The sequence below is a fragment of the Bombina bombina genome, chromosome 2 (assembly GCF_027579735.1).
Source record: "Bombina bombina isolate aBomBom1 chromosome 2, aBomBom1.pri, whole genome shotgun sequence".
In the NCBI taxonomy this organism is placed as follows: Eukaryota; Metazoa; Chordata; class Amphibia; order Anura; family Bombinatoridae; genus Bombina; species Bombina bombina.
In genome coordinates this window covers 873,351,383-873,364,016 of record NC_069500.1, presented here as the reverse complement: position 1 = coordinate 873,364,016, position 12,634 = coordinate 873,351,383, and the positions used below count along the sequence as shown (strand labels likewise).

The 12,634-nt window shown below is 39.0% G+C and overlaps 1 protein-coding gene across 3 annotated transcripts in view; it reads right to left on the bottom strand.

The window, feature by feature from the left end:
* The window catches only part of SH2D4A (SH2 domain containing 4A), a 352,968-nt gene that overhangs the window by 81,535 nt on the left and 258,799 nt on the right, over positions 1-12,634 (bottom strand). For 2 of the 3 annotated variants that reach the window (XM_053703206.1, XM_053703208.1), the window contains one exon: positions 1,874-1,954. The exons of the other annotated variant lie outside the window; for it this stretch is intronic. In XM_053703206.1, the coding sequence (XP_053559181.1) occupies positions 1,874-1,954 (81 nt within the window). The remainder of the gene's footprint in view (positions 1-1,873; positions 1,955-12,634) is intronic. 3 annotated transcript variants of the gene reach the window in all.

The following is a 12,634-nucleotide window of genomic DNA, read 5'->3' as shown; positions in this document are numbered from 1 at the left end:
GAAAACATGTAATTCTCTGTCAACATTTTTTTTAACCCTTTTGAATTCTACATCTTAGATCTATAGGGAAGAAAATGGCCTCTTTCATTCGTCAGCCATTTTCTGTGGCTTTTTTGTTAATGCTAAAGATATGTGTGTGACCAGTTTACATGTTAATAAAGCAGATCTTTTTTGGTTTAATAAAAATAAAGTTTAAACCAGACTTCTAAACTATGGAACTAGGAAGCAAATGGAATACGATCATCTAAATGTTTATGATAGCAATGAGTTTGGAGGGTTAAAAATGATAATTATTCAAAATTATATGAAATGATTAAAGGAATAGTCTAGTCAAGATTCAACTTTCATTATTCAGATAGAGCATGCAATTATAAACAACTTTCTGATTTACACCTTTTATCATTTTTTCTTTGTTCTCTTGGTATCTTTATTTGAATGTAAGCTTAGGAGACAACCCATTTTTGGTTCAGCACCTTGGTAGCGCTTGCTGATTTAGACACCAATCAGAAAGTGCTACCCAGGTCTGAACCAAAAATGGGCAGGCTCCTATGCTTACATTCAAATAAAGATAGCAAGAGAACTAAGAAAAATTGATAATAGGTTTAAATTATAAAGTTGCTTAAAATTGCATGCTCTATCTGAATCATGAAAGTTTAATTTTGATAGGACTATTCTTTTAACTTACATGTTACAAATGAATTTTAATGGTTAAGAAAAAAAAACTGCATAAAAACAATTATCCATATTATCCCCCATGTTTTATTTTTAATTTGGCCATGTAACTTTTGTCTCTTTCCTTAGGGCAAAAAAAAGTACTTGAAATTCCTGTTATGCCTGTTTTTTTTAGGGTTTCATGCATTTAAATATGTTATGTTATTTTATAAGTTTATAATTCAGTCCATGGCTTTTTATATTGCTTAAAGTACCTTTAAAATAAAGTTAAAAAAAATAATTCATGCACAAATTTATGCATTTTGGAACGATGGCCAAGTTGAAAAATAAATTAAACACCTTCAAGACTATTAAAAAAAAAAAAAAGTTTAATTAAGGGTAGTAAAAAAAACCCTGCAATTCACTTACATTATTTTTTGCCCCATTTTTCTGTAATTATCTTTAACAGAAGAGGTTAGATAAGAGAAACCTATGTTTAAAGGGACAGTCAACACTAAAATTGTTATTGTTTAAAAAGATAGATAACACCTTTACTACCCATTCCCCAGCTTTGCACAACTAACATTGTTATATTAATATTCTTTATAACATTTAAACCTCTAAATTTCTGACTGTTTCTAAGCCACTATAGACAGCCTCCTTATCACATGCTTTTGTGTTTGCTTTTCACAACAGGATACTGCTAGTTCATGTGAGCCATATAGATAACATTGTGCTCACGCCTGTGGGTTGTGAATAGATAATAAATAAAAACTTGTGATCAGGGGCCTGTCAGAAGAGGCTTAGATACAAGGAAATCACAGAGGTAAAAAGTATATTAATATAACTGTGTTGGTTATGCAAAACTGGGGAATGGGTAAAAAAAAAGGGATTATCTATCTTTTTAAACAATAAAAAAAAATGACTGTCCCTTTAAACAGGATGGTGCCCATTACTTTATAGAAACTCAAACTTTAAACTTATTTCTTCAATATTTAAATAGCTAATATAATTTAAAATAAATAATTTTTTTACATATTATTCCCTGGCTATTCTTTGCTTTTACTACATCATGATATCTAGCAAGTATTTACTGTTAAGTTTCTCTTATTCTTTAGTAAAAATGAAAAATGTGGCGTTTCATCGATCAGTAAAATTATTCACTTAATTTAGTACCTAGTTAAAGTAATGCACGTGCATTGACAGGATGTCATTTTATTACCTTGACCGTTGCATATTTCCTCATCCGTTGGGCAGCATCAGACAACATGTCTTGAATAGATCTTGGTTTATCTGGATCAGACTATGAATTTAATCAAATATAAAGTTTAAGGTTCGTGAAAAAACTTGCCTGGCCATTCACCAATGCACCAAACATGCAGATAGCCCACAACCAAAAGAGAGACCAAAAGTATATAACCCAAAGGGCCCAACCGTATATTAAATACTTCACACACAGAAACCAAGATGAAGGTGAGCAAGCTGCCATATAAAGTAATTCTACATGTGTTCTTATTGGACTCCATTTATCATTGTGCGGTCGAGTAAAATTCCTAGAAAACTTGTCTGTCTGCAATTAGACAGCTGATACTGCCGACTGTTATCATTCTATGAGCAGCAAGTTGTGCAAAGCTGCCCCCTGCTCTTGTACGACTAATCATGAGAGCAGGGGCTGTCCATCACCCCAGTCGAATTGCTATACATCGCCCTTATGTCGGGTTTCCAAATTCAAAGCTGTACCAGTCCTTTTAAACTGATTTTCAAGCATGAGCACCATTTTAACACTCCATATAGCCTACAGGGTAACAATTAAAAAGTATTAGTATTCCAATCAATCAGAAAACACTTTTTTTCAAGCAGATTTCATATAAACTTTGTACTTTCCTAATTCAATAGCCTAGACTTTGAATGGCTGTTTACATGCCATTTAAACATAGAAACAGATTTTGATGGCACATAAGAACTATTGGGCCAACAAGTCTAGCAAAACAGAATTTATGCTTACCTGATAAATTACTTTCTCCAACGGTGTGTCCGGTCCACGGCGTCATCCTTACTTGTGGGATATTCTCCTCCCCAACAGGAAATGGCAAAGAGCCCAGCAAAGCTGGTCACATGATCCCCCCTAGGCTCCGCCTTCCCCAGTCATTCGACCGACGTAAAGGAGGAATATGCATAGGAGAAATCATATGATACCGTGGTGACTGTAGTTAGAGAAAATAATTCATCAGACCTGATTAAAAAACCAGGGCGGGCCGTGGGCCGGACACACCGTTGGAGAAAGTAATTTATCAGGTAAACATAAATTCTGTTTTCTCCAACATAGGTGTGTCCGGTCCACGGCGTCATCCTTACTTGTGGGAACCAATACCAAAGCTTTAGGACACGGATGATGGGAGGGAGCAAATCAGGTCGCCTAGATGGAAGGCACCACAGCTTGCAAAACCTTTCTCCCAAAAATAGCCTCAGAAGAAGCAAAAGTATCAAATTTGTAGAATTTGGTAAAAGTGTGCAGTGAAGACCAAGTCGCTGCCTTACATATCTGATCAACAGAAGCCTCGTTCTTGAAGGCCCATGTGGAAGCCACGGCCCTAGTGGAGTGAGCTGTGATTCTTTCAGGAGGCTGCCGTCCGGCAGTCTCATAAGCCAATCGGATGATGCTTTTAAGCCAAAAAGAGAGAGAGGTAGAAGTTGCTTTTTGACCTCTCCTTTTACCAGAATAAACAACAAACAAAGAAGATGTTTGTCTGAAATCCTTTGTAGCTTCTAAGTAGAATTTTAGAGCACGAACTACATCCAAATTGTGCAATAAACGTTCCTTCTTTGAAACTGGATTTGGACACAAAGAAGGCACGACTATCTCCTGGTTAATATTTTTGTTAGAAACAACTTTCGGAAGAAAACCAGGTTTAGTACGCAAAACCACCTTATCTGCATGGAACACCAGATATGGAGGAGAACACTGCAGAGCAGATAACTCTGAAACTCTTCTTGCAGAAGAAATTGCAACCAAAAACAAAACTTTCCAAGATAATAACTTTATATCAACGGAATGTAGGGGTTCAAACGGAACCCCCTGAAGAACTGAAAGAACTAAATTGAGACTCCAAGGAGGAGTCAAAGGTTTGTAAACAGGCTTGATTCTAACCAGAGCTTGAACAAAAGCTTGAACATCTGGCACAGCCGCCAGCTTTTTGTGAAGTAAAACAGATAAAGCAGAAATCTGTCCCTTCAAAGAACTTGCAGATAATCCTTTCTCCAAACCCTCTTGAAGAAAGGATAGAATCTTAGGAATTTTTATCTTGTTCCACGGGAATCCTTTAGATTCACACCAACAGATATATTTTTTCCATATTTTATGGTAGATCTTTCTAGTTACAGGCTTTCTAGCCTGAACAAGAGTATCAATGACAGAATCTGAGAACCCTCGCTTTGATAAAATCAAGCGTTCAATCTCCAAGCAGTCAGTTGGAGTGAAGCCAGATTCGGATGTTCGAACGGACCTTGAACAAGAAGGTCCCGTCTCAAAGGTAGCTTCCATGGTGGAGCCGATGACATATTCACCAGGTCTGCATACCAAGTCCTGCGTGGCCACGCAGGAGCTATCAAGATCACCGATACCCTCTCCTGTTTGATCCTGGCTACCAGCCTGGGAATGAGAGGAAACGGTGGGAACACATAAGCTAGGTTGAAGGTCCAAGGTGCTACTAGTGCATCCACTAGAGTCGCCTTGGGATCCCTGGATCTGGACCCGTAGGAAGGAACCTTGAAGTTCTGACGAGACGCCATCAGATCCATGTCTGGAATGCCCCACAATTGAATTATTTGGGCAAAGATTTCCGGATGGAGTTCCCACTCCCCCGGATGAAAAGTCTGACGACTCAGAAAATCCGCTTCCCAATTTTCCACTCCTGGGATGTGGATTGCAGATAAGTGGCAGGAGTGATTCTCCGCCCATTGAATTATTTTGGTCACTTCTTCCATCGCCAGGGAACTCCTTGTTCCCCCCTGATGGTTGATATACGCAACAGTCGTCATGTTGTCTGATTGAAACCTTATGAATTTGGCCTTTGCGAGCTGAGGCCAAGCCTTGAGAGCATTGAATATCGCTCTCAGTTCCAGAATGTTTATCGGTAGAAGAGATTCTTCCCGAGACCAAAGACCCTGAACTTTCAGGGGTTCCCAGACCGCGCCCCAGCCCACCAGACTGGCGTCGGTCGTGACAATGACCCACTCTGGTCTGCAGAAGCTCATCCCTTGTGACAGGTTGTCCGGGGTCAGCCACCAACGGAGTGAATCTCTGGTCCTCTGATCTACTTGTATCGTCGGAGACAAGTCTGTATAATCCCCATTCCACTGTCTGAGCATGCACAGTTGTAATGGTCTTAGATGAATTCGCGCAAAAGGAACTATGTCCATTGCCGCAACCATCAAACCTATTACTTCCATGCACTGCGCTATGGAAGGAAGAAGAACAGAATGAAGTACTTGACAAGAGCTTAGAAGTTTTGATTTTCTGGCCTCTGTCAGAAAAATCTTCATTTCTAAGGAGTCTATTATTGTTCCCAAGAAGGGGACTCTTGTTGACGGAGATAGAGAACTTTTTTCTACGTTCACTTTCCACCCGTGAGATCTGAGAAAGGCTAGGACAATGTCCGTATGAGCCTTTGCTTGAGGCAGCGACGACGCTTGAATCAGTATGTCGTCCAAGTAAGGTACTACTGCAATGCCCCTTGGTCGTAGCACCGCTAGAAGGGACCCTAGTACCTTTGTGAAAATTCTTGGGGCAGTGGCTAATCCGAATGGGAGTGCCACGAACTGGTAATGTTTGTCCAGAAAGGCGAACCTTAGGAACCGATGATGTTCCTTGTGGATAGGAATATGTAGATACGCATCCTTTAAATCCACCGTGGTCATGAATTGACCTTCCTGGATGGTAGGAAGAATTGTCCGAATGGTTTCCATTTTGAACGATGGAACCCTGAGAAATTTGTTTAGGATCTTGAGATCCAAAATTGGTCTGAATGTTCCTTCTTTTTTGGGAACTATGAACAGATTGGAGTAGAATCCCATCCCATGTTCTCTTAATGGAACAGGATGAATCACTCCCATTTTTAACAGGTCTTCTACACAATGTAAGAATGCCTGTCTTTTTATGTGGTCTGAAGACAATTGAGACCTGTGGAACCTTCCCCTTGGGGGTAGCTCCTTGAATTCCAGAAGATAACCTTGGGAGACTATTTCTAGGGCCCAAGGATCCAGAACATCTCTTGCCCACGCCTGAGCGAAGAGAGAAAGTCTGCCCCCCACCAGATCCGGTCCCGGATCGGGGGCCAACATCTCATGCTGTCTTGGTAGCAGTGGCAGGTTTCTTGGCCTGCTTACCTTTGTTCCAGCCTTGCATTGGCCTCCAGGCTGGCTTGGTTTGAGAAGTATTACCCTCTTGCTTAGAGGATGTAGAACTTGAGGCTGGTCCGTTTCTGCGAAAGGGACGAAAATTAGGTTTATTTTTCCAAAAAACTCTTAACCATCTCCGTGGAGATGTTGCCTGTGCAACGGCAAAGAGAATGACTGGGGAAGGCGGAGCCTAGGGGGGATCATGTGACCAGCTTTGCTGGGCTCTTTGCCATTTCCTGTTGGGGAGGAGAATATCCCACAAGTAAGGATGACGCCGTGGACCGGACACACCTATGTTGGAGAAAAATGTCCTAAAAGTATTAACTTATTTAGTTCATAGGATAGCCTTATGCTTATTCCAGGTGTTCTTGAACAAGGTTTGTCTTTGTCCATTTTCAATTACTGTTAGAATACAAGTAGAAAGGTACAATGTGTAATAACACATCAATCCTCCAAGGGGCGCTCTAAGTAAATATGTGAAAGTGATTGAAGTAACACCAATTGTTTGGAAAAAATATATCAGTGTTGCTTCAAAACAAATAATAGTCCATATAACCAATAATGTCCAAAGTATGAATGCAGTTCACAAAAGGAAAAATGGTAAGCTCTCTGTCATAGGGGGGTCAGAATCCTGATGATGGTCTGGAAGAAAAAAAACACAGAGGCGCCCAATGGCCTAATACCAAAAACACAAGGTGGATTCGATTAGGCAAAAAATAAATACTCACAAACAGATTGCACCCGAAAGTGCAAAACAAGCAGACTGGAACCTCACAGTTGCCCAGCAAACTGATTGAACGCAGCCAGGAGTTCAAAGAGGAATCCTTGCCAGAGGAGTCCAAGATTATCCTATTCTATATCTGAAGCTCACTATGTAGAAACCATTTTCCTTGGTTACGTTACACTTTCCTCCACCTGACTTGCCTCTGTGTTTTTTTCTTCCAATTACTGTAAGAAGATGGTGACACAAGGTTCTAGGTGATTATTCAAAACACGATTTTTGGCACTTGTTATGTTTTTAAAAAAAATCTGTGCAAAAGATCTCAGTCCCCAACAAACAAGATTGAACAGCAAACTGTAAAATCCAGATCACAAAGATGACATTGCTGTAACAGTCTTGATAAAATATCTGAACCATGCAAGTTTAATTGACTTTCCTATCCCTGTTAAGTCTAGAAAATGTGTAGCAATAACACACTGAATTTTTTTTTAACTCGTACTACTAACTAAATCTGCACAAACAGCGAGAAAACGCAAATCATGACCTCAGTTATGCATTTTTTTCTATTTTCTCGTTGGCCATATAAATTTAAAAAAAAAAATCATCAACATGATTGCAACACCATTTCTAGATTATACATTTGTGACATGCTTTTTTTCGCTTTTCATGCAGATCTCTTTAGCAGTATGGTATATCAAGTAGTAAATATATGTACATATGTCAATTTTCGGATCAAATCCTATCACTTTAAAATATATAATTATTTTATTGCCGTTTTTCTTTTAAATTTCCTCATCAGTTTCTCTTCCTGTTCTGTTTCTGTGTGACGTATAGAGAGCTATCCCACCCGCTATGCAAGGCAAGATAAATACATGCTTGCAAGGCAAGACAAACGCATGCTCAAATCTGAAAGTTTGTGTGGGGGGTTTAAAGCTGAATGCCATATGGCTAAGCAAGTCATTGGCTAACGTCACTGATAGAAATTTTTTACTTTTAACGGCGGTGGCCAGAGCAGTATATAAGACCACCAGGATGAAAGTAAAAACATAAGGATATACAATATATGAGCTAAGAATTAATTAATTAATTAATTAAACTACATATTAATTTTGATAAAGATTTCACATCTGTTTTCAACAGATTTTACATCACTAAAATTGTCAAGGCAAGAAAATTAATATTTCTCAGAGAAAAATTAAAAACAAGGATGTGCTTTATAATTTAGTAGGAAATTTATTATTATTATTATTATTATTATTATTATTATATTTAGGCCCTACAGAATTTAGTGACCACTTCATTATATTAAAATAATTAATTTACATTAAAATAAGCTTTTCCAGTGACACATTAAACTTACATTTTATTAAATGTGTAGTGTAGTTTGCTAAAAAAAAAACAACAACAACACATTTAGCAAATACCATCAATAAATTTTCATTTATAATCTTTATTTTCATTTTTCTTTCCATTAAAAAGATTGTATAACTATTCCTGCATAGGCAGTTGGAAATCACCTGTAATCATGGCATGAGGAAATAACAGTATGATGGGATGACTCAAGATCATGACTTTTTTTCCTTATCAGCAGAAAGTGTAAACAAGGTAAGTATTTGTATTCATTGACTCACCAGCAGCATGACACCAGTTTTAAGTCTGACGTAACAAATGTTTTCTAGTTCGCTTTGCAACAGTAGATATAGGGGAGCATTTACTAAACTGCAGATAGACGTATTCTCAAGTAGAGAACCTATAAGCCCACAATCACCACTTGTGATGCAGCACATGTTGCAAATTTTATAAGGGCCATAATAGTCGAAAAATGACACGCCTTAAGGGATACTAAACTCAAATGTATTCTTTAATGATTCAGAAAGAGCAAGCAATTTTAAGCAACTTTCTAATTTACTCCTAATATTTTTTCTTCGTTCTAAAGTTGCTATATTACAGCTAGATTACAAGTTTTGAACTCTATAGGGAAATTAACGACCGAAAAGAAAAAAGTTATGTTTAAACCTAACACCCTAACATAAAAACCACGTCTAAACACCCCTAATTTGCCGCCCCTAACATTGCCACCACCTACATTACTGTTATTAACCCCTAATCTGCCGCCCCCGGCATCGCCTATGCCTACATAAAGTTATTAACCCCTAATCTGCTGCCCCTAACATCGCCGCCACCTACATTACACTTATTAACCCCTAATCTGCCGCCCCCAATGTCGCCGCCACTATACTAAAGTTATTAACCCCTAAACCTCTGGCCTCCCACATCACTAACACTACATAAATATATTAACCCCTAAACCTAACGTAACCCTAAGCATAACCCTAACCCTAACACCCCCTAACTTAAATATAATTAAAATCTAAACTAAACTTACAATTATTACCTAAATAATTCCTATTTAAAACTAAATACAAATTTACCAGTAAAAAAAAACAAAAAAACTAAAGCTAGCTACAAAATAACTAATAGTTACATTGTAGCTATCTTAGGTTTTATTTTTATTTTACAGGTAAGTTTGTATTTATTTTAACTAGGTAGACTAGTTAGTAAATAGTTATTAACTATTTACTAACTACCTAGTTAAAATAAATACAAATTTACCTGTAAAATAAAACCTAACCTGCCTTACAATAAAACCTAACATTACAATACAATAAATAAATTAATTAATTAAATACAATTATCTAAATTACAAAAAAATTATAAACACAAAATTACACAAAATAAAAAACAAAATGATCAAAAATTAAAACAAATTACACCTTATCTAATAACCCTATCAAAATAAAAAAGCCCACCCAAAATAAAAAAAAACTAGCCTACACTAAACTACCAATGGCCCTTTAAAGGGCCTTTTGCGGGGCATTGCCCCAAAGAAATCAGCTCTTTTACCTGTAAAATAAATACAAACAACCCCCCAACAGTAAAACCCAGCATCCACACAACCAAACCCCCTAAATGAAAACCTATCTAAATAAACCTAAGCTAAACATTGCCCTGAAAAGGGCATTTGGATGGGCATTGTCCTTAAAAGGGCATTTAGCTCTTTTACATTGCCCAAAACCCTAATCTAAAAATAAAACCCACCCAATAAACCCTTAAAAAAAACCTAACACTAACCCCAGACGATCCACTTACAGTTTTCGAAGACCGGACATCCATCCTCATCCAGACGGCAGAAGTCTTCATCCAAGTGGGCAGAAGTCTTCCTCGAAGCCGGCAGAAGTCTTCATCCAGACAGCATCTTCCATCTTCAAGACATCCGGCGCGGAGCATCCTCTTCTTACGAAAATGAAGTTTCCCTTTAAGTGACGTCATCCAAGATGGCGTCCCTTACATTACGATTGGCTGATAGAATACTATCAGCCAGTAGGAATTAAAGGTGAAAAAATCCAATTGGCTGTTGCAATTCTACTGAGAGCTCAATCCTACTGGCTGATTGCAACAGCCAATAGGATTTTTTCACCTTTAATTCCCATTGGCTGATAGAATTCTATCAGCCAATCGGAATGTAAGGGATGCCATCTTGGAAACTTAATTTTCCAGCGGATTTCATAAGAGGATTCTCCGGGCCGGATGTCTTGAAGATGGACCCGCTCCGCGCCAGAAGATCTCCTCACTCATCAACAAATATACTCCAGCCCGCCCCCTAAGATCCAACAATGACCTGCTCCTTGCGTCCTCTACCATCACCTCCTCTCGTGCGTCTCCAACCCCCTGGAAAGCACTTCCTTGAGCTGTCAGACTTTCCCCAAACCTCTCCTCCTTTAAACGTTGCCTAAAGACCTTTTTGTTCAGGGAAGCTTATCACCCGACTCATTAACACATTAACTTCACTTACCTAACAGTTGCCCTCATCTATCTCCTCACTAATATTCTCACCTTTGCAGTCCCCACCTCCTGTTTCCCATCCTCTTACCCATCTAGATTGTAAGTTCCCATGGGAATAGGGCCCTCAATTTCCCCTGTATTTGTCTGTAAAATGTTGTCTTTTATTGTATTGTTTCTCCGTTGTACTTTTATCCTTGTACCCATGGGCAGTGCTGTGGAATCTGTTGGCACTTTACAAATAAAGAATAGTAATAAAAAATAATAATAATATTCTTTGTGCTCTCAAATTGTCTGATAAAACAAACAGTTTAACCCCTTCACTACTTGAGAGGTCTGTAGCAGATGTACATCCCTCTCTGGCCGTTCTGGGGCTTAAACAATGTGTTTTATAAGTTTTTACTTTAATGTTTAATTTTTGTTAATTCCCTGTTTTTCTTTATTGTGCTCACTTTGTTATTTAATGAAAAAATAATATATATATATATATATATATATATATATATATTTGCATACGAAGAGAGGAGCGCTCTACCAGGAACGAACAACAGCTCATCAGCTAGTTCTATGAAGATTTACCACCAGGAAGCAGCCTCTTATAGACCAGTGTGCTTTTCACAGAGGAAAACTTTCCTATCAGTCTGATCCCGCCAAGTAAGGTCAGTCCAGCTCTGAAATACCAGGAAATACCAGATCAATTCCTTTCTTTCCTGGCAGGTAAAGTCCACAACTTCATTCCTTAATGTTGGGAAATACAACACATGGACAAGAGGAGGAGGCAAAGACACCCCAGCCAAAGGCTTGAATATTCCTCCTACTTCCCCTATCCACCACAGTCACAGCAGAGGGAACAAGTAAAAGTAGGGGAAACATCAGCGTATAAAGATGCCAGAAGAAAAACAAAAAGGGAACCTCCCAAACAAAGAATAACTTATGGGCGTGGTCGTGGACTCTCCCTGCCAGAAAAGAAAGATATGTATCTGGTACCTTAGTAGCCTGAAGGTAGAACTTCAAGGCACAAACCACAGCTAGATTGTGAAGCAAACGTTCCTTCGCCGAAGAAGGATTGAGACACAAAGAAAGAATAACAATCTCTTGATTAATGTTGCGATCTGAAAACACCTTAGGAAGGAAACCTAACTTAGTACGTAAAACCGCCTTATCGGAATGAAACACAAGGTACGGGGGGTCACATTGCAAGGCAGAAATCTCGGAGACTCTGCGAGCAGAGGCAATAGCCAATAGAAACAAAACCCAAGATAACAGTTTAATGTCAACATTATGCATGGGCTCAAATGGAGTCTGGGCTTTCAAATGGAACAAGATTGCGACTGCATGGCGGAGCCATCTTTCTAAACATAGGTCTGATCCTAGTCAAAGCCTTAACGAAGGACTGCATATCCGGAAGCTCAGCTAATCTCTTGTGCAGCAACACCGACAGGGCCAATATCTGTCCCTTCAATGATCTAGCAGATAGACCCTTCTCCAGTCCATCCTGAAGAAAAGATACAATTCTGGCAACTTTAACCTTATGCCAAGAAAAATGAAGCTCCTCACACCAGTGCAGGTAAGTCCGCCACACTTTATGGTAGATGCGTCGAGTAACTGGCTTACAAGCTTGAATCAAAGTGTTGATTACACTCTCAGAGAAACCTCTCCTGGCTAAGACTAAGTATTCAATCTCCACGCAGTCAGTCTCAGAGAATCTAGATTTTGATGAAGGAAGGGACCCTGTGTGAGCAGTTCCCTGCAACAAGGTAACCTCCATGGAGGAGATGAGGACATCCCCACCAGATCCGCAAACCAGGTCCTTCGCGGCCAGGATAGAGAATTCAGAATCACTGATACTTGCTCCTGTCTAATGTGGGCCACCACACGAGGGAGAAGAGGCAATGAAGGAAAGAGATATATGAGTCTGAACTTCCATGGAACCGCTAGGGCATCTATTAGAACAGCTTGAGGATCCCCTGATCTCGACCCATACTTGAGTAGTTTGGCATTGAGACGGGAGGTCATGAGGTCTAT